Source organism: Oncorhynchus mykiss, chromosome 6, assembly GCF_013265735.2.
Source record: "Oncorhynchus mykiss isolate Arlee chromosome 6, USDA_OmykA_1.1, whole genome shotgun sequence".
Taxonomy (NCBI): domain Eukaryota; kingdom Metazoa; phylum Chordata; class Actinopteri; order Salmoniformes; family Salmonidae; genus Oncorhynchus; species Oncorhynchus mykiss.
In genome coordinates this window covers 25,536,390-25,558,722 of record NC_048570.1, presented here as the reverse complement: position 1 = coordinate 25,558,722, position 22,333 = coordinate 25,536,390, and the positions used below count along the sequence as shown (strand labels likewise).

The window sequence follows — 22,333 nt, the reverse complement described above, 5'->3', positions numbered from 1 at the left end:
CCAATGCAACGGCCTGTTTTACAAACGGTGGGACTACAACATGGATCGGTATTCAAAATTCCATTGTGGGCCGACATGTTACCTCGTGCTTACTGGGGTGTAGCCTGCCATCTTTTGGACATATTTTTTCGTGTTTTACAAACGGTAGGCTTACCACAGATGCAGCACTGTAGCCCTCAGTAAGCACGGACCAACTGCGATGCCGTTTGAACGTCTTTATGGGGGGTAGAAAGTCGGCCTTGATTTCCACATCCACTGACATTGGTTTTTGGTCCGGTCTGGACCAAATCTGAACCAATCATAGATGTCTATGTTTGGTTCAGATTTTGTCCGGTCATAACATAGCTGTTTATAAATTACTTATTTCCAACTTTCATTCAGAACCAAAAACTAGCCTGATTTCAATATCTGGAAAATACATATTTTCAATGTCTGAAAAATATGAATTTTCAACGTCCTGGAAAATCTATATTTTAAACATATGGAAAATACCTTCTCACCTTTCATTCAGAACCTACATTTGAACCGAACTTCAACCTCTGGAATATACGTGGAGGCGGCGGCATTTTTTGGTATCGTCACGGGCAACAGAACAGCAAAGACCAGCCTCGGAGGTCGTGCTGCAGGTAACTGAAACAGTCCAAATATAATTGTGTCATAAATGGCTAAGTTTAATTTCATTTTCTCATTGGTTGACTTACAGTTAAAACACATTTAACGTGCATTACTACCAATGACCAAAGCGGACAGTAATACACATTTTTCAAAATAGACATTTTTTTATGAATTTGATGGCATTACATGTGTATACAGTGACACTGAAATGTTGGTTAATTCATCATACAGCTAATAGAAGGGAGGGTGCAGTCGAAATTCTAAAGAAATGTACACTGCACTATTGCAGCCATGATTTTGCTGAGTTTGTTCAGCATGTTTAATTCACACAAGTATATTGTGCATCTTTTATATTAATATTCATCTGCTTCCTCTTTCCCTGTTTCACAAACACCCACTGAATGTGGTTCTTCACATTTTGGGGTTTGTGTGTGTGCACACTGAGTATGCTTTTGGTTAAACAATAAATAGTTGTTGTTCAGCACGATGTCTTTGTTGCTTCCTTCCCTCTATGGTTTTTAACCATGGAATTTTGAAACACATTTAGAAAGATGAATGGCTAAATCAGAATACTACAGCCTACAGACTAAACGTGATTAAGCAGAAAGGGACATTTTCTCTGATGTCCATGTTGTGGCCCTGCTAGTGGAGGCCAACTCCATTCAGCACAGAGTCCAATGAGAGCAATCAAACTCAAATGGTCTTCTACTTCCTGCTTAAGATGGTTTAGTCCAGGCCGGGGGAGGAAATGCTTCCTCATCCGTTTGTTCTTGTAACACAAGCACCATATGGCTCACGGCTCACTGCTTCGATGAAACTTAAACACACATAAGTACAGTACATTCAGAATAGCACCTTATAGCTGATTCATGTGACAACAATGACTTAAAAGAATAGGAAAACACGAGATAAAATAATATTGACAAACCTGTAGCATTTTCACAATATAAATAGCTGCACGCCATTGTAATGCTATAGGACCATCTTTGGCGTGTTCATTGTGATAAATCCAACAAAACAGAACAGATTTTTGACTAAACCATGTCCTCACAGTTTAAGATCCATTTCAATACAGTTTACATTGTACCACAGATAAGGGTCCAAATATCAGTGAAATCCTTAGGGATAATACTGTTTGCCTTGTCTCTTGATTAGTGCTTTCTTGGCTTGGCTTGGTTGGCATGCTCGGTCTCACAAGCCGGGAGCCTGATTCTACAGAGATTGAGGAAGGGGACAGGGGCCTCTTAGGGGAAAGCACAGTCAGTTCCACGTTCCAGTTGGGGGGGGGGGCTCAGTAGGGGTATCTAGAGATGGAGATGTAGATGATGAAGATGCTCTGGTATGTGATGCGGCCCTGTGTGGAGAGGGTGGTCGCCTGCACCCTCAGACGCACCAGGCCTGGTCTCTGCAGGGGCCGTAGGGTGAAGATGATGCCCCTGCCTGCCTCATCCCTGATGCCAAATAGCTGGCCCCCTGCCCCCGGATCCCCCTCACTGTCCTGCTCCAGGATGGTGAAGGATGTTCTCTCCTGCAACACCCCCGCCTCAGAGAAGGCCGACAGGCGCACCACGTTGTGATTGGCTAGGATGCCGAGGGGGAGGGTCAGCAGCTTGTACTGCAGTAGCAGAGGGGAACCTCCAGAGGCACAGTCCCAAGAGCAGGGTCTGTAGCACGTCCTGCCATGGTGAAAGAAGAGTCAACTGTTACACTTCCAGAGGTACCGATACTGTTGCCAGCTGGCTCTAAAGTTCAGTGACACATACAATACATAAATACTGTACACAACAACCAATTCATTGTTTTGTGGCATCAACGGTCGGTGACTTATTACATACATAGCTAACTACATATAAAATGACTATGGTTGTGTGATAAGTAACTACGGTAACTACAATATTACAACAATACACAGGAAACAATCTGTCTAACTAGCCACACATTGCAACAGGCCCCTTACCCTGGGCTCCCTCCTTTCTGATAGGATGCAGGGCAGGGCGTGTCCAGACACTGATGTCCTCCACGAGTGTTGAAGCACATCTGGTTGTGTCCACACTGGATGCCTTGCACTGCACACTCATCAATGTCTGCAAGCATCAGAAAGGAAACTCAGTACCTGTGTATGTTCTTGGCAATGTAAACCCAGTTGTGATGGGTGGTTATGTGTATTTTCTCCATACCTTTACAGCCCCTGCCGTTGGGTAAGAGCTGGTAGCCTGTAGGACAGAGGCACTGGAAACTGCCTATTGTGTTTCGGCACTCATGTTGGCACGGCTTCCTCAGCAAGCACTCATCCACATCTGTACAGAGATCAATGACATGATGAGGTAATGCTCATGGTGGTATCAGATTAAAGTCCCTTGCTTGCGGCCTTTGCTTACAGACGTTCAAGGAAAATGAGAATCCATCTTGTCCACAAAAACAGATGCCAGTTAGATGACAGAACCAAAGTGCCCTTGGTGGTTTGGGTTATTTAATAACAACATCTTTATGTGGGGAAATGCTTCCAGAGGGATTTCTACTTTAGGGGGAGCAACACTCACCGACACATGTGCCATCTCGGTTGGTGTAGCCTATGGGGCAGCTCTGTCTGGTGATGCGGGATACCCCGTGATGCCGTGAGAGGATGGGCCTACCGAGCGATGACACCAGCTGTGGGCGCAGTCTTTCCCTGATGCGGGTACCGTTGGAGAAGGCCTGTCCTCTCTCTAGGCCAGCACAGGAGCGCCCATCCCCCAGTAACACAGTGCCTGGTGGGCAGAGGCACCGGAAGCTGCCTGGCACGTTACGGCACTGGTGGGCACAGGGACTCGGCGTCTGTAGGCACTCATCAACGTCTGAAAGGCAAAACAAGACTCAGACACTACTTAGAACTACATTTTATTGGACAGTAGCATATTGTGTTGTGGAGTAAAACATGACTATGCCAAAATGAAGTGTCTTACCCAGGCATGGACGGCCCACCCCCTGGGACCGATAACCTCTGGGGCAGACACAGCCGTACCCCCCAATAGTGTTCTGACACATCTGGCTGTAGCGGCACATGTGGCTCCCATCCTGGCACTCGTCCACATCTGTGAGACAAAACGATGGTAAACACAGGGCTTAATGTGAGGGTCATCATTCTCGTGGCACAAAGCTGTACCTGCATGCAACAACAGTCAGAGTAACAGACACATTAATTATGAATGGCATCATACCCACACAGGCCCCATTCTCTCCCATTCTCATGCCAGCTGGGCAGCTGTCGAAACACTGGTAGCCTCCCTCTGTGTTGCGGCACTGCTGCTGAGCTGGGCACACATTCCTGCTGCACTCGTTGATGTCTGTTTACAAACAAGCATAAAGGGTTTGAGATTCCATAAGTTACAGTAACTGCTTCCATAACTTACAATTTACTGCCTCCTGGTGTGAAACATTTGAATCTGTTGAAAATATCATCAGTGAGCCGCAGGGGCCACTGACCTAGACATCGGTGCCCAGAGAGCTGGTAGCCAGGGTTGCAGACACAGCGGAAGGAGCCCAGGGTGTTCAGACACTGCTGTTGACACGGGGAGAGAGACGACTCCTGGCACTCATCCACATCTGAAACTCACACCACAGCCCTACCTCTGTTACTAATATGCCTTATACAGGTGATGAGCGGCTGAAAGAAAATCCTAAATAAACTTTTCATTTGTTGCGAATAGACTTGCCTTCACAGCTGGTTCCCATGGCGCTGGGCTTGAACCCTGGGCCACATTTAGCCTGGCAGCGGTACGTGCCAACCGTGTTCACACACTGCTGGTTGTAGTGGCACATGTGGGAAGCCTGGGCACATTCATCAATATCTGCAGAGAGGTACCACAAATTTGAAGTGTCTACAATAACAGTGTTTATACATTCACAGCGATACCATCAGTTCAGATCATCTCAGAACCAGATATTGTGTGCACTAGCTACCTGACTATTTAAATGAATGTAAATATTTGTGTTTTTCTGTCTGTCACCATAGATTGCCTTCTAAATACAGCTTACCAATCCACATGATACCAGAGCCATATACAGACAGATCACCTAATGTAATTACGTATCTAAATAGGAGACATAAAATGGTGTGATAAAGTGTGCAGCATTCAGTGAGAGTGTTTATACATTCACAGCGATGGTGTGATAAAATGGTGTGATAAAGTGTTCAGTGAGAGTGTTTCCTGTGGCTGACCTTGGCATGTGTTGGTCTTTGGAGAGATGGTGAAGCCGGAGGGACAGGCACAGGAAAAGCCACCCATCACATTGTTGCAGGAATGAGAGCAGGGCGATTCTGCAGCACATTCATCCTCATCTAACGAGTTACAGTTTATTAAGATTTTCTGCATGAGTTCATTGTATTGTAATACTTTGTAATTGTTTTGTCGTAATACATGATAATTACACTGCAATACAAAATATGATTGGTCAATCCAAAAAGGGTATTTGGATTATTTTAATTTCAACAATTTTCTACTGTATACACTGTTGTTGTTTTTTAGCTTATTTTTTTTATTTTAAATCACAGAAGGCAAAAGTATACAAAAACATACCAGCACAGTAAGAGGCTGTATCCAGGACAAAACCTTTCGGACATGTTTCTCCATCACCATCTAAAAATACAGAGCACCACCTTAAGTCTATGAACCGATTAAATTGCAACTTACATTTAAACAACTACAATGACAAAAATGCAACATGTTTGCTACAGTACATCAGTTTAAAGTCAAGTGTTTGTCTGTCTTGTGTTTGTCTGTCTAGTGTTTGTCTGTCTTGTGTTTGTCTGTCTTGTGTTTGCACTGACCTGGTAGGAGTAGTGAGGCTGTCATCTGGAAGTCCAGGCTGAGAGTGAATATGCTGTAGATGCCACTCATCTGGGACACCTTAAGCAGCTGTAACAGGGGCCCCTGGCGCTCCTCTCGGCCCTCGTAGATGATGGAGTGGTTACAGCGCAGCACCATGGGACCGCCTGCTCTCTGATGGGCCTGGGACGACCACGAGTACAGCTGTCCTGGTCCCGTCTGCACGTATGACTCATCAAACTCCTCCAGGACACAAAGCAATCATCATATTAGAGATAGAGTGTCATGGTTAGTCACGGTCAGGGACTTGAGCTGGCTTTAGGATGAGAGTGTTAGTCATTACACACCTGCAGATTGAGATGGGAGGTTGATAATGTTGGAGGGACAAAGCCATTGATAACGATGTCCATTAGGAGAACCCCCTCTGAGTCCAGACCTCTGGCTACATGTGTTACCCGAAGGCTCTCTCCTGGTTACACACACACACAAACAGAACGTTCAGATACAGCATGGAATAATACAAAATAAAAAGAAACTTGTTTTGAACATGAACTTTCCACACCCAAAATATTAACTTCCCATTATTTACACCCACTTCCTGGAGCACTCACAGAAAAGACATGCCTCTTAGTCAAAGTCCAGAGTAGAAAATGCAGTCAAGCGTTTTGATACCATCAGAGTACACAGTATCCCGTAAAACAGAAATGTATATTAGCAATCACACCCTCTCCGCTCTCAGACTCATTTACCCAACTAAGAGAATATCATCAATATGACCAATGGGCAGAGCATTATCAATTATAGGGAGTACTATCAATTAATTTACCCAAAATATGTTATACCGTATTCGGTAATACTTTACTTGACACCCAGTGTCATAACACGTTACCACACGATCATAACTATGTCATGTGTCATAACAGCTGACATAACATGGCCATAACTGTCATGACCCATATATTTACATCTGTTGTGATATATATTGCATTATTTTATGGCTGGTTATGACACCTACATTAGTGTCAAAACCCACATTTATTCAAATGAGAATTTTCCCTGCCAAGAAGATAACTTTCATTTGAAAATCTCTCTTAAATCCTTTGTTTTGATGTAATGAATGCTTTACAGTCATGTTGTTTTCATCATATTTTAAATAACTTGCAGAAAATACACTTTATGTCATGAAGCATTATAACATCCTGTGTCACTTTACTTGGACTAAGAAAGTACACTTTGACACTGTCAGGAAGCATTATGACCATCATAATCATACAATCCAGATAGGCCTATCACGTACACGCCCTTATATCAGTCATCAGTCAAAAAGAGGGTGTCTTGTCCTGCTCCTGAAATCTGTTCCTGCATTCATCTCAGTCATCAGCAACAGAGCATTGGGGTAAGCTGCATGGCTGACATCAATGTGTGCACAATTACAATAATAGCAGGTAAAAATATTTATATAGAAGTTTTGACACTTATGTAGATGCCATAACATTGTATATAGACTTATTTTTCTACTGTATTATTGACTGTATGTTTGTTATGCTCCATGTGTAACTCTGTGTTGTTGTATGTGTCGAACTGCTTTGCTTTATCTTGGCCAGGTCGCAATTGTAAATGAGAACTTGTTCTCAACCTGCCTACCTGGTTAAATAAAGGTAAAAAAAAAACATTAAATAATGCAATTGTGTCACGTTATGACAAGTTTTGTCAGCTGTTATGACATGATTATGACCGTGTCATAATGTATTATGACGCTGGGTGTCAAGTAAAGCGTTACCTAGTATACCATATAGCCTATGTTTTATACAATTCCTTTTTGCAATACAACCCAATGAGAATGAAAGTAAAAAACAACATAAGGTTGCAAATAATTATATTTGTGATGAACTGGACAGTATTAAAGTGTTACTGAATATACGGTGTTTGGCTCCGTCCCACAGCACTTCATGCTTTTGGTTCAGCCTTTTCCACAGTGCTAAATGTTTCATTTACGTATGAAAGCGTAGAAAACAAATGTCAGCACACAAACCATACACATCCCAATGACAAAAATACAACCAAATTGTGCGTATGGGAAACGCGTGAGGGTGAACGACGAGAAAACATTTTTACCTTATAAACTTCTTCGGATCCAAACACTCTAATCCAAAATAAATGAAATACTAAATACTTCAAATTCATTCCCATACATGAAAGTCTGTCTTAGGAAATAAGGAGGATTCTTAGAGGGTTCAAAGGACGGAGGAAACCATTGCTTTACTAAGGCTTGTTTAACTGGGGCTACATGGAAAATATTTTAGCTGTTGTGAAGACGGTGTACTCTTATGCACATCGAATTTCCTCAGATCATTTCTGTGGAATACTAGACAGAGGCATACAGCATCACTTACAGACTTTTCACATAGGAATGGGAATGACTAACGCTGTAACACACTGTGACTTTGTTGTAGTAAATTAAGCACAGACCAAATACATACAAATATTGAAACATTGCTGTTTCCAGTCAATTTTATCTGTGGGAAACAGCTACTCTCTCTGTGTGCATTTCTCTTTGAAAAATCCTCCTCCACATCTACTACATTTGACCTGTAACTAGTATACACTCAGGCTCTTATAAGACACCCACTGTGAATTTGTCATCCTGTCTGCTTTTCACCTTGCTCTGACTTCCCGCTCCTGATTATTAGTCTATACTTCTACCCACTTGATAAACTTTAAGTGTGCCTTGTCCTACAAAATGGTCCACCCACACAGACAGTGTGGTGAAGAAGGCGCAACAGCGCCTCTTCAACCTCAGGAGGCTGAAGAAAATTAGGCTTAGCACCTAAAACCTTCAAACTTTTACAGATGCACAATTGAGAGTATCCTGTCGGGCTGTATCACCACTTGGTACGGCAACTGCACCGCCCACAACCGCAGGGCTCTTCAGAGGGTGGTGCGGTCTGCACAACGGATCACGGGGGGCTAACTACCTGCCGTCCATGACACCTACAGCGCCCGATGTCACAGGAAGGCCAAAAAGATCAAGGACAACAACCACCCAAGCCACTGCCTGTTCACCCTGCTACCATCCAGAAGGCGAGGTCAGTACAGGTGCATCAAAGCTGGGACCGAGACTGAAAAACAGCTTCTATCTCAAGGCCATCAGACTGTTAAACCGCCATCACTAGCACAGAGAGGTTACTGCCTACATACAGACTTGAAATCATTGGCCACTTTAATACATGGAACACTAGTCACTTTAATAATGTTTACATATCTTGCATTACTCATCTCATGTATATACTGTATTCTATATTATCTATTGCATCTTAGCCTATGCCGCTCTGACATTGCCAATCCATATTTTTATATAATCTTAATCCATTCCTTTACTTAGATCTGTGTGTATTAGGTATTTGTTGTGGAATTGTTAGATATTACTTGTTAGATATTGCTGCACTGTCGGAACTAGAAGCAAAAACATTTAGCTACACTCGTAATAACATCTGCTAAACATGTGTACGTGACCAATTACATTTGATTTGGACAAGCTTATAGCTTTTTACAAGCTTATCACCTTTTTGTACCATGAAAACCATTGATTCTTACAACTAATTCATGACTTTCGGATTACTCAGTGAGACTTATCTTCTGTACTGTCTGCCAATTGACTTGCTAGCTCGGATACACGTCTGTCTAACTGAACAGAGACTGGTAAGGACAGCCTTGTAATGGCATCAGGATAATTAAGGTACAATGAATGTAATACCTGTGAATTGCAATATGATGAGCTATTTGCAGCATTTACACAATGATTTAGCACTTTGTGTAGGCCACTATAGTCTGCCCTGCAAGCTCCACATTCTAGTCCAGTAAATAAATTATACAAATAATACTTTATGATATGGAAGGAGCTCCACCCAGATAATACATGACATATTTTACAATAAGCAATTTGTTAAAAAGTAAATTATACTGTATAGGTTCAGCTTGAATACTTTCCCCGTTGTTCTGTGTAACTCCAGCGATCAATTCTATTGATCGGATTAACGAGATTAATTAAGCACTTGCTATATACAATTTCATTTGTCTAAACTCACACAATCTATTCCATTGTACCACCAGAATGTCAAATAAGCAGGAAGAAGCAAAATCCCAGATGCCAGGGGGTCTTGTAGTCACAAAAAAAAGACAGTAGCTGTCATTACAATTTCACAGATCACAGAGAGATATGTACTGTATAAACTGAAATAAGAGCAAATCACAACATTGTTCAGTGGAAGCTGCTGTAACGGAGTAAATGGAATGGCATCAAACACATGGAAACCATCCCCTTTGTGTCCAGAGTCTGGGGCACTTCTCTCCAGCCTCCTGTGCTGTATGACCCAGGACTGCTCCACCGCTCTGTGCCGGGCCTCCTCCAGCACATGTTCCTTCTCCTCCTCTGTGACACCGTAGTGGATGTTGAAGTGAGTCCTGTTTTGCATCTGGATGTCAGCGAAGCTCCCACCACAGTCATCATCTGGGACAAGGTCATGTTGGCGCCGTTGTCCAGAACGCAACCCACTACGGTGTGGCCGACCACTCCTAGGTCCCCCTCCAGCAGGTCAGGCTTGATGAAGTAGTGAGTATCCAGAACACCCACCATGAAGTGCAGGCCTGACAGGTAGACTGCGTGGTTTAGGACTGCTGCCACACGAAGGCTGTCCTCGCTAGCAACCCCAATCTAGCAACCTCGCTAGGTCCCAGTCTTGTGTCTTGGTTTGAGTCCTAATCATTGCGTAGGTTTGCTCCATGCTCTCCATCTCCGGCTTGGGATAACCAGGGACAACATTGTGGAGCTGAAACCCAAACAGTTGCAACCAACCGCTAATATCTGTAGCGTAGCTGTTGTTGAAGGAGTAGAGGTTGAAAGGCTTGGGTTGATGCTGAGCTCCATCCACAGGTTATGGTTGGGAGTGGTCCACCTCCCAGCCACCACATCATACATAGTCCCTCCTCCCCAGGTGCAACAGATTGGTTAGCGGGTCATAGAGACCGCCCTGGAACCCGATGATCAGCTAAAAGGAGAGTTTGAGTCTTGGTAATTGTCTCTGTAAGTGGTGTAGAGCATCTCCTTGACAATGTGTCCTTGGCTACTGAAGATGGCCAGTGGCGTGCCAGAGTTATCACAGGCTACGTAGTATTCCTCCCCACTGCTTAGCTCTATGGCGATGAGGTGGTGTCCCTGCAGGTCAAAGTAGAGGGAAGTGATCTCAGAGCGGTGGAGTGGTTGAACATGTCGGTCACCCTGGTAGGTTTGGTCAGGCCAGCATAGAAGAACTGAAGCTGCGGGCCGTCACGGGTCGTGCCTAGGCCGTTATAGCGGTAGTGAACACTCCTCTCCGACACTGTCAGTTGGAGCTGTAATCAGACATGACATTGTCCCGCAGGCGAAGGAAGCCATCTTCATCCATTTCGTACTGAATATCTCAAAGTCTTGTCATGCGGTCTTGTAAGTCATAGCGCAACGGCATTAGTCTGGCACTGTTGCCATGAATCAGTCAATTACTGTTGCCGTTGAGGTCGTAACTATAAGCTGACTATTAGCATCATACTTGTATGAGTAGCGTGTGATGTTATCCACACCGGTCCTGATCAGCGGAGGCTGGTGGGATGAGCTATTGGAGGACGTGCTTATTGTAGTGGCTGAAATGGAATAAATGGAACAGAGTCAAACGTGGTTTCCATATGTTTGATACCGTTCCATTTAAACCATTACAATGAGCCCATCCTCCTATAGCTCCTCCCCCAAGCCTCCACTGATCCTGATCTCACAGATAATGATGAGACCCCTTTTGTCATACTGCACTAGACTTCAGGATCTCATACTGGACCTCCATCACTTGTCTGTTGGCATTAAATATCTTACTGTGCTTCATGATGTGAATCAGGTAAGTTCATGAAGTTCATGAAACTGAATTTCTCAAACTGTTCAATCCTTCCAGACACGTCAACATAATGGTAAAGGTCAATGGGAAGAGAAGTTTCATTGATCATGGCCTGCATGCTAGTGACCCGGTAGTTATTATTGCTGTAGTCAAATCTGCCAATCACCAGACCCTCCACACTAAACCTATAGATCTGTCTCCCAACCAGAGGACCTGTCCATCTGTAGAGGATGGTGCACATGAAGCCCTGGTTCATGAGGTTGTGGTCTTCACCCCCATCCTTACGACTTTTTCCACATTTTGCTAGGTTACAGCCTGAATTTAAAATGGATTCAATTGAGATTTTTGGGGGGTCACTGGCCTACACAAAATACCCCATAAGGTCAAAGAGAAATAATGTTTTTTTGTTTACAAATTAATGAAAAATGAAAAGCTGAATGTCTTGAATCAATAACTATTCAACCCCTTTGTTATGGCAAGGCTTAATAAGTTCAGAAGTACAACTTTCCTTAACAAGTCACATAATAAGTTGCATGGACTCACTCTGTGTGCAATAATAGTGTTTAACATTATTTTTGAATGATTACCTCATCTCTATACCCCACATATACAGATAATTGTAATGTCCCTCAATTGAGCGGTGCATTTCAAACACAGATTCAACGACAAAGACGAGGGTTTTCCAATGCCTCTCAAAGGGCACCTATTGTGGATGGGTAAAAATAAAATAAAAACAGACATTGAACATCCCTTTACGCATTGTGAAGTTATTCATTACACTCTGGATGGTGTATCAATGCACCCAGTCACTGCTGTAAAGATACAGGTGTCCTTCCTAACTCAGTTGCCGGAGAGGAAGGAAACCAGTTAAAACCAGTTACAGAGTTTAATAGCTGTGATAGGAGAAAACTGAGGATGGATCAACAACATTGTAGTTACTCCACAAGACTAACCTAATTGACAGAGTGAAAAGAAGGAAGCATGTACAGAATAAAAATATTCCAAAACATGCATCCTGTTTGCAACATGGCACTAAAGTAATACTGAAAAAAATGCGGCAAAGCAATTCACTTTTTATCCTTAACACAAAGTGTTATGTTTGAGGCAAATCCAATACGACACATTACTAATTACCACTCTCTATATGTTCAAGCATAGTGGTGACTGCATCATGTTATGGATATGCTTGTAATAGTTAAGGACTGGGGAGTTTTTCAGGATAAAAAATAAATGGAATGGAGCTAAGCAGAGGCAGAATCCTAGAGGAAAACCTGGTTCAGTCTCCTATCCACCAGACACTGGGAGATTAATTCACCTTTCAGCAGGACAATAGCCTAAAACACAAGATCAAATCTACACTGGAGTTGCTTACTATGAAGACAGTGAATGTTCCTGAGTGGCCGAGTTACAGTTTTGACTTAAATATACTTGAAAATCTATGGCAAGACCTGAAAATAGTTGTCCAGCAATGATCAACAACCAATTTGACTGAGCTTGAAGAATTTTTTAAAGAATAATGGGCAAATGTTGCACAATCCAGCTCTTAGAGACTTACTGCTGTAATCACTTCCAAAGGTGCTTCTACAAAGTATTGACTCGGGGGTGTGAATACTTATGGAAATGAGATATTTCTGTATTTCATTTTCAATAACTTTGCATGCATTTCTAAAAACATGTTGTCACTTTGTCATTATGGGGTATTGTGTGTAGATTGGTGAGAGAAAAAAGTAATTTAATCAATTTTGAATTCAGGCTGTAACAACTAAATGTGGAATAAGTCGAGGGGTATGAATACTTTCTGAAGGCACTATGTTTTTGTCAGAAGCTGCTGTTGTGTTTCACTGTTCTTGTGTATTATTGCGACAAATTTGGGGACAATAAAGGACTAGGAATCTGAATTCTCAAGTGAACAAAAATGAACTGCAGTCATGGAGAAATATGCCCTCTGCTGGTTCTCTTACAACGTACATACGTAGGATCTTAGTTAGACCACTTTATCATTTCAGGAAAATAATCCTGCAGCAAGAGGAAATGTGAATTATTTATTCATTAAATGGACATTTGTTTAGGTGTTGATACATTTTTTTGCTAGGGCAAATTAAATCGGACAAGTTTCTAAGCCCTGTCTAAGCTGGGGCGGGGGGGTTCCACTAAACTATATGGAATTGTTTTAAGATGGTCATACCAGGGATCATTTTGCTATTTGATTTGGTGTTTTAAGACACCTCGAAGTATCACAAAAAAATATATATTTTATTTTTTATTTGATGAAACATTATTTTTGGCCTTACTGCTATTTGGCCATAGAATTGCATTGAATAACAGATTCACTACATGAAACAGCGATATAAGAAAGATTAGGAAACATTTGTTATTTCTTTCTTACGTGTATTTAACCCCTTATTTTTGGCACTAAACGCTACAGACAGAAGATGGTAGATCGGCTGTATCGACTTCAGATGAGTCCCAAGACGCTCGTGAGAGTCTCATCTTTCCATAGAGGGGCCAAACAGACGCTACAGTCGATTTTGTGAGAAGACCGATCTTCGGGATGTCTCATGGGCTGACAGACACCGCTCTAGCTCTGTCACCACAGATGCTGAAGTGCGACATGGGCAGACGCAGTGGATTGAGACGCATCCAATATCTATCTTAAACTGACTGATTTTTATGGGGATTGTTTTTATTATGCTAATTCAATATCCAGGGGGGTACGGACATCGACCTTGGGGGGGTTAAAGTGGAAATTATAAATTTGAGAAGCCTGTTTAACCTTGCAATACACTACAAGTTTGTATTTCCTGCTATAAAGAACATTTCTTGCAACAACAGGGTGATCCAATTAAGATCTTACACTTGTACAGATTTAAAGGGAAAATTCACTTCAATAGAGACAAACACTGTTGTAGGACTACATTTAAAGTAGAGTAAAACAATTCAGGTTATTTTGCAGAATGTAACTGTATCTGTTCTTCACTGACCTGTGTCAAACTCCAGTTGGGACTCCTGTCTGAACAGGCCCTGGGTCAGTGAGTAGCCGTTCCTGGCTGCTCCAGTCTGCAGCACTGTGGTCCAGTAGATGGGAGCAAACACAGACACGAGCGCCCGCAGCAATGGACCTGCAAAACATCCGTAGTAAGACCACAGCTTATATGGAAACATCTCTAAGAGTATGATAGGTCAGGGTACAGACATGCTCAATGACAGTGACTGTGGGATATATACACAACGTCTTCACAACTTGATTAAGTTACTGACTTGATTGGTATTTCTAAACAGAATCCTCTCCCACTCCCATACTCACCCACACTAGGGGGGATGTTGTCCAGGTGGGCCTGCAGGGTGCTGGTTCCCTCCTCTAGGTCCTCTGTGATGTTAACCTCCAGGAACGACACCCCAAACTCCCTATCATTCACCATCCCTATCAGGCTGCCCCTGGCCTTACGAGGGGCCTCCCCTTCAGTCACCAAACATAGAGAAAGATGGAGGGGGGGAGAGAGAGAGAGAGAGAGAGAGAGAGCGAGAGAGAGAGAGGGGGGGGGGGGTTATGGTACTAATCTTTTTATTTACATTATATAAGTCCATTGTTAAATTCATCTGCATCTGTTTGGAGTGACAGGAGATCAGTTCAATCAGCCGTACCTGGACAGAGTCCAGTCTGACAACTTCTGGAGTCCAAACTGGGACCGTCGCATGATCGCCCCCCATTGACTGGCTCTGGATTGTTGCATAACCTGATTCGCTCCTGAACCCCTCGTCCACAGGTGGTGCTGCATGGGCCCCACTCCTCCCAATTAGAGTAACCTCCCTTAACTGTGGCAAGAGAGAGAGAGAGAGAGAGAGAGAGAGAGAGAGAGAGAGAGAATACATTTAGAGAATGAAATAAAAAATGTGTGTAATTTTAAGAATACTCCTTTTTCATATTTTCACAACAGTATTTGGATGTTGGTGTGACTGTGTTTATTGTCCACACATCACTTACTCTGTATTTTGAGAGAGACGGTTCTCTCCGCGACTCCAGCCTCACTCTCAGCCACACACTGGTACTCCCCTGCATCTCCTCTCTGACAACGACAGATAGATAGATGTTATGGCATAAACACATTTAACACAAGCACATTATTATTGTTCCTCTGAAATATGAGGATTGATATTGCTGGTGGGGACCCTCATCCTTACACTCTTCCAAATAACATCATAGAATGTAGTGACATTACCCCAGTGGTTCAGCTAAATGTGAGTGTGTAGTGTGTGTGTGTGAAGATTGTGAATGTGTGAGTGTGTAGGCTTCTACTAGAAGCTGTAATTGTCATATTCATATACAGGTACTAACAATAACCTGCATCAATTGGCCAATTATTAACTACGACATTTATAAATCAAGCTGATTATGTCTTAAAACATCTTTGTTTAATCCTCTGTATCAACTTTGTGTACGTCTAAGATAATAGAAAATAGGGGATCTTGACTTCCAAACTGATCATCATGACCTGTCAGCATTATATCCTTCAGTGAAGTAACAATCTGGTATGACGACCAAGGGATGAGTCTTTTAGGTCCTGCCCTGTTTCAAAGTTTCTAAAAGGGTGTGTTAGCTTACTGACTGGTCAGAAATATGTTTCCATATGCTGAAGTATGGTGTACTGTTGCTGCTGAATAAAGTCTTGCCGTCCTAAGAAGTCCCGTTTGAGTTTCTTTGAGTGCGTCAGTCAACTCTACGATAAACATTGTGTTCCACTGGCTGTTTTCATTTTTTTTCTGTTGAAAAAGACTGATGCATATTTCAGATTTGTTTATGGAACTTCTATCCCTCATTGACGCATTTAAAAGCTGACATTTTCTAAAAAGGAAAGTTTATGGTTTTTCCATTAGCTCGTTCGGCAATAACTCAGTATGACAACAGAGTATCACAGAGCTCTCTGTGAGAAGAACTATTTGTATTTGAGAGTGTCAGCTGCAGGGTGTACTATTCCAGCATTAGCTATAGAGGTAACAAAGTTAACAACGTTACAGCCGGCAGAACAGGGAGAGAGCCTGGGAACATCCATATCTGAGCTCCCTCCTTCCCTCTCTAGCTAATACTGTTAGCCTCTGACTGAACTCACGCCAATCTGATTACGGCCAGACTCGGACACTGCAGTTACTGTAGGTCACACAATGTTCCATGACCCAGGATTGCAGATGGAGTGCAGATTGACTGCAGTCAGTGGTCCATCCTCTCACTCTTAAGCTGACTTCAAAATTGTCCATCATTTCTTGTGTAAGCCTACTCTCTTTTTGTTTGTACAGACATTTTTTAACTCAAGATATGAACTCTCAAATTCAAACACTGGATAAAAATATTTCTGAGAGACAGATGGGACACGTGAGGTGTTACCGTGATGCTGTAGATGGCCAGGGAGCCATTATGGAGGGGTTGCAGGCGAAGGGAGCGGAGAAGGGGACTGCCGTCACGGAGCCAGCGGAGGACAGGACTGGGGTTTCCCTGGACAGGACAGTCCAGCATGGCTGTGCCACCCTGGGCCACAGTCTGAGAGATGTGGGCCTCTCCCTTCAAAACTGGAGGTTCTAAGGATACATGATACATCCCTTACATACAGTGTACCCCTATCAACAAATAGAACAACACAAATATAAACAGTCTAAACTCTGGTCATGTCTTGAAAGTGCTCACCTCTAATGCGGACAAATGAGAGTGCTCTAATGGTGCCCACACTGTTCTCTGCTAGGCACACATAGGTTCCCGCATCACTCATGGTCACATTCTCTATGACCAAGGAGCTTCTGCCTGCCTCATCCACACTGGAACCTGAGATAGATAGAGTTAGAGAGAGAAATAGATAGATAGATAGATAGATAGATATATAGATAGATAGATAGATATAGATCTAGAGAGAGAGACTATTGCAGCAATAAAGATCATTATATCGATCCTTAAATCAATCATAACAGAATATGTAGCCAGTGGAGTACCTGGATAGGGGCTGTTGTTAGCGGTCCAGGAGATGACAGGGGTAGGGGTGCCCTGGCCATGGCAAGACAAGCTTAGACTTTGGCCTTTGTTTAGGGTCACGTCACCAGGTAACTCCTTGAAGGCGGGCCTCATGTTGACGGACAGGCGGGTGTCCTGTCTCGCTGTGCCTGCTGTGTTGGTGGCCACACAGGTGAACACACCACCATCACCTGGCTACAAGGGACAAAAAGTTGATCAGAATCTTCACCTAAATCACCTTGATTATACACTGTAAAGTAGAAACGTCTCTGACCTCTGCCCTCTCAATGATCAGCTCTCCTGATCGCAGAACAGTAAATTTGCCAGGCAGGTTGGGCACGGTGTTATCGTCCTTCTCCCATGACACCCTGGGCTCTGGCAAACCCTGAGCCGCACACGGCAACAAGGCCTGGAAGCCCTGGACAACAGACAGCTCTGGCTGACCAGCAGGAATCATAGGCGGGACTAGAAGAGAGAGAAAGACTCAGTTTATTACTGGCAAATCAGTTACGCCATTCACTGTTAATCCTAATGTTAGGTTAAATTCCGGTTAAATCTGTCTCATGCCCTCAGTTCCTATCCACTCACTCATTATGACAAGCCTCATGTCATGGCTGGCCCTGCCAACAAGGTTTTTTGCAGAGCAGGTGTACATGCCAGCATCACTACGTTGTGAGGCCGCGATCCTCAGGGTGCCGTTGGCAAAGAGCTGTATGTGTGCCCCCTCTGTGACGGGCCTGCGTTCCCTGTGCCAGGACACCTCCGGCTGGGGTTGCCCATCTGCCACACACTCCAGGCTCACTGGCTGGCCCAGCACGGCCGTGTACTCCACACGAGGAACACTCAGTACTGGGGGAACTGGAGCAACACCATCACACATAGTTGAACCTTTCACTATTGAGATATGCATTATTTACATTTCTCTGAGGCCCACAAGCATTCAACTAATTACCAACAAGTGCCTCCATACCTTTCAGACAAAATGTCTATGCTCTGTAGAGGTGTAGTGTGTTACCTTGCAGCACGAGCCGTGTCCTTCCCATTGCTGTGCCAGCTTCATTCTGTGCCAGGCACTGGTAAGTGCCCGCATCACCCAGTGTGACCCGAGAGAACTTCAGAGCTCCATTTGAGAGGAGAGCCAGTCTGTGACCTGTAGAGCCATAGAAAGAAGACATCACTATTCAGAAGCAGCAGAGTATAACTGACCAATGTGTTATATAATGGCTTGATTTCTGATCAAGTGTTTAAAATTGGACATTCTCACCAGTTAATATGGGAACACCCTCTCGTTGCCAGGTGATGGAGGGTCGAGGGAAACCTTTCACCTCGCAGGGCAGAACCGTCCCATGATGCAACACTACTTGTACTTCCTCTGTCATGGGCCTGATCTCAGGGGGCTCTGAGTGGGAGAGGGCAAATCCCTTGTCGTTGTTTATCATATACAGACTAACCATTGTTAAATGGTAAAATGAAGACAGAGTTACAAAGCAAAAACATTAACCATTACTGTATAACCTTAACAACAATCCACCCGAGGACCCACCTTGCACTGTGAGAGTGATGTGTTTGTGGGCCACCCCTGCAGGGTTCCGGGCAGAGCAGGTGTACCTCCCTGCATGACTGGGGGTAGCAGCTGTAATCTCCAGCACCCCTGGATCCAAACAGTACAGTACCACCTCAATGAAGACCAAAGTACTAACATGACAGAATCACTGATGGCCATTGTACCATGTTACACTCTGAGCAGCAGTTGGACCTACCTGTGGGCAGGACCCGATAACTCCCTCCTCGGGAGCCCAGCTTGGCTCCACTCTTGGTCCAGCTGACACTGGGCTCTGGGCGGCCCTGGGCATGGCAAGGCAGCACCACAGGGGCCATTTTGATAGCAATGACTGTTGTGATGTCATCTTCAATGGTGGGGGGGGCTAAAGGGAAAGAGAGAAGAAATCTCAGTCTTTATCTTAGATTAAATGGCTCTCTACCAATGTTGGATTAGGACCTAAAAGCAACAATACCTTGTAGGATAACCTCAATGACACTGCGCTCCTCTCCAACCTCATTGGCTGCTGTGCATTCAAAGTATCCCTCATCCTGATTGGATGGAGAGAAAAGGACCAGAGATCCAGAGGAGAGTAACCTTGAAACAAAACAAAGTCACACACAATAATTCAAAATGAATCCTTTGTATGTATGTCCATTGTTTTATAATTCACAGGAGGACAGGCCATTCTGCTCCACGTACCTGTATGTGCCAGACTGCTGGTTGAGGTCTATGGGAGTCCCATTCCTCTTCCAAGTGACTTTAGGTGCAGGTATACCTGTGGCCTCACAGCTCAGCACGGCTCTCACCCCTGTGGTCACCGTCACGTTGAAGGGACCAGGGTTGATCGAGGGACCAACTACAGGGACCCAAGTCATAAAAAAAATACGTATGTATGGCATACAAACCAATCTGACTGTAAGGTGCTGACTGTAATGCAGTGGCTGAAAACCTGAATAAGAGTGTCTGATCCAAAATGTTCATGTAAAAAGGTAAATCTACGGTATTATGGTGTGATTCTGTTTTTCTTTGAGTTGTATTTATTTACCAAACACGCGTAAGTCCATCCCATGGTGATCTGATCCAGCCTGATTGGACACGGTGCAGTAGTAGCGTCCAGCATCACTCAGCTGAACAGCCTTTACACGCAGAGAGCCTTCAGACAGTGTGGTGTACCTGGGACACAGGACACACACAATCAGTCAGCTCCCCTGACAATCTACACATCCACAGTCATACAGAAGATGACATTCTGCTTTATGTGTAAAGACAGTATCCCAATAACCTCCATTAGCTAAGTCAGTGGAACAAAAAGTAAGAAGCCCTTACTTGTTGTCGTCAGGACCAATAGGGATGCCATCTTTCCTCCACAGGATTGTAGGTGAGGCCTCCCCCTCTACTTCACAGGGCAAGACTGCATCCTGACTGACATGTGCAGTGACCACAGAGCTGCTCTCTTTGATGACTGGTGGCACTGGGGGGAAAGAGACATGAAAATACACATTATATAATTGATTGAGGTTTATACTGCAGATTTATTCCATATCATCATCATGTTATCAACTCACTGAGGATCTCCACAGTGAAGAAGAGGTTGGTGCTTCCAGCCATGTTGGTGACCACACAGCTGTACTGGCCACTGTCCTGAGGCCTGACGTCCTGGATCTCCAGGTACTGACCCCCGGCCAGCCTCTGGATACGACCCCCCAGCTGGGACCAGGGGAGAAAGAGGGAGACAGAAAAAGAGAGAGTCAATAACGTTTTGTACTATATTGTGTGATTCCTGCCACCCTGTTTCCATGACGTCCAGTCGGACCTGTAATTTCACGTCGTCCTTGTACCACTCTATGTCTGGTGGAGGGTCACTGTCAGCCTGGCACTCCAGAGTCAGGTGTCCTTTGGCTGGGACTGACAACGTTCTGACATCATCAGAACCAAGAAGAGTTGGGGGAACTGGAGCAGGGAAACAAGCGTTGATGATTAGGATCAGGATTTGATTTATAAGTACCTTGCTATCTATTGGCAGGGTTGACAATATACGGCTAGGAAACACATGTATCACCTTGAACACGGACCCAGTGGTTACTTCCATCCTCGCCTGCTGGGCTGCTAGCCAGACAGGTGTATAGACCTGCATCCTCCACCTAACAACAGAGATGTCACTGGTATGATCTGGTGTTTACCATTATACAGCAGTGAGGTCTGAATGTCAACTAAATGCTGTGTCATTACGTTTATGACTTACTTGCACTTTGGTAATCCTGAGGAAGTGTCCGTCCTCCTCTACTATCTCACTATCTCCCTGTAGAGGGCGCCCATCCTTGAGCCAGCTAAGGGTAGGAGAGGGGACGCCCTCTGCAGTACACTCCAGCTCCAGAGCAGTGTTCACGGCCACCATCAACTCCTCTGGAGAGCTGATGGAGATCTTTGGAGGCTCTGTGCAAGAATAGAAAACATTCATATTGCTTCAGCAGAGCTTCAACTTTTCATCTGTGCGTAGGTGCTGTTTGGGTGAATGGAGAATGTTTGTTCTGCCTGCTCACCCAACACAGTGAGGTTGAAGCTCTTGGTGCTGCTGCCAGCCTGGTTGCTGGCCACACAGCTGTAGAGGCCTCTGTCAGAGAGCCCCACGTCAGGCAGCTGCAGCCGCGTCTCCTGGCCGTCAAGCAGCAGGTTGCGATGCAGGGACAGAGGCTGGCCGTCCTTTAGCCATTTCAAGGAGGGAGGGGGGACACCCTGCGCCTCACAGGTCAGCGTCACCAGGGACCCCCGCACCACTGTGACCGGCTTTACAGGCTCCACATGGTCCACACCTGGAGGAACTGAGACATAGACAGGCAGGCAGGCAGACAGACAGACATCCGTTTACAGGTATAGCACTTACAGCTCAGTGGTGTATTCATCAAAAGGAGGTGGGGAGTATAAGTTAGTACCTTGGACCTGTACATCAAAGTTAAGCTCAGCGAGGCCAGCGCGACTACGTGCCACACATGTATAGACCCCAGAGTCTGACAGCTGCACTGGAGAGATCCTACACACACAGAGGGCATACACATTCACTTTCACCTCACCTGAAACTCAGGCATACTTACAAAAACATTTCCTGTTTATTCCTTCATTAAGGACGTTTTGTGCGAGAGCTACCAAACTAGACATTTGCCATGTATAGAATCTTACCTGAGTACAGTGTCTGCGGAGAGGAGGCGGATACGTGGAGAGAGGAGCAGGGGGCGTCCATTCCTGAGCCAGCTGATCTGGGGTGGAGGGTTACCCGCTGCCTGGCACTCCAGGGTCACCACACTGTCCTGGGTGGTCTGCACCTCTCTGGGGGCACTGGTCTCACCCGAGATAGAGGGGGGCACTGTGCGGAATTACATCATCATTATTACCAAGAATCCAGATTGTTTCTAGGAAGCTCAGTACTAATTTAGTTAGGAAATATTTTCTTTAACACGTAGATAAAAGA

The 22,333-nt window shown here is 44.4% G+C and overlaps 1 protein-coding gene across 1 annotated transcript in view; it reads right to left on the bottom strand.

Annotated features, from left to right (window-relative positions):
- Positions 1-755: 755 nt before the first annotated feature.
- Positions 756-22,333, bottom strand: part of hmcn2 (hemicentin 2) — a 61,124-nt gene continuing 39,546 nt past the window's right edge. The window contains exons 46-81 of the mRNA XM_036979721.1: positions 22,045-22,228; positions 21,801-21,898; positions 21,411-21,689; positions 21,113-21,303; positions 20,930-21,011; positions 20,684-20,820; positions 20,436-20,577; positions 20,197-20,341; positions 19,916-20,043; positions 19,570-19,726; positions 19,343-19,464; positions 19,088-19,252; positions 18,871-18,978; positions 18,592-18,726; positions 18,343-18,477; positions 17,916-18,185; positions 17,602-17,792; positions 17,309-17,522; positions 17,010-17,144; positions 16,713-16,903; positions 15,318-15,399; positions 14,978-15,148; positions 14,640-14,792; positions 14,317-14,454; positions 5,768-5,889; positions 5,423-5,663; positions 5,172-5,231; positions 4,814-4,933; positions 4,308-4,442; positions 4,078-4,197; positions 3,813-3,938; positions 3,558-3,686; positions 3,156-3,449; positions 2,793-2,912; positions 2,573-2,699; positions 756-2,291 (exon numbers count right to left, since the gene is read on the bottom strand). Of these exons, the coding sequence (XP_036835616.1) occupies positions 1,907-2,291; positions 2,573-2,699; positions 2,793-2,912; positions 3,156-3,449; positions 3,558-3,686; positions 3,813-3,938; positions 4,078-4,197; positions 4,308-4,442; positions 4,814-4,933; positions 5,172-5,231; positions 5,423-5,663; positions 5,768-5,889; positions 14,317-14,454; positions 14,640-14,792; positions 14,978-15,148; positions 15,318-15,399; positions 16,713-16,903; positions 17,010-17,144; positions 17,309-17,522; positions 17,602-17,792; positions 17,916-18,185; positions 18,343-18,477; positions 18,592-18,726; positions 18,871-18,978; positions 19,088-19,252; positions 19,343-19,464; positions 19,570-19,726; positions 19,916-20,043; positions 20,197-20,341; positions 20,436-20,577; positions 20,684-20,820; positions 20,930-21,011; positions 21,113-21,303; positions 21,411-21,689; positions 21,801-21,898; positions 22,045-22,228 (5,732 nt within the window). The 3' untranslated portion in view covers positions 756-1,906. The remainder of the gene's footprint in view (positions 2,292-2,572; positions 2,700-2,792; positions 2,913-3,155; positions 3,450-3,557; positions 3,687-3,812; positions 3,939-4,077; positions 4,198-4,307; positions 4,443-4,813; positions 4,934-5,171; positions 5,232-5,422; positions 5,664-5,767; positions 5,890-14,316; positions 14,455-14,639; positions 14,793-14,977; positions 15,149-15,317; positions 15,400-16,712; positions 16,904-17,009; positions 17,145-17,308; positions 17,523-17,601; positions 17,793-17,915; positions 18,186-18,342; positions 18,478-18,591; positions 18,727-18,870; positions 18,979-19,087; positions 19,253-19,342; positions 19,465-19,569; positions 19,727-19,915; positions 20,044-20,196; positions 20,342-20,435; positions 20,578-20,683; positions 20,821-20,929; positions 21,012-21,112; positions 21,304-21,410; positions 21,690-21,800; positions 21,899-22,044; positions 22,229-22,333) is intronic.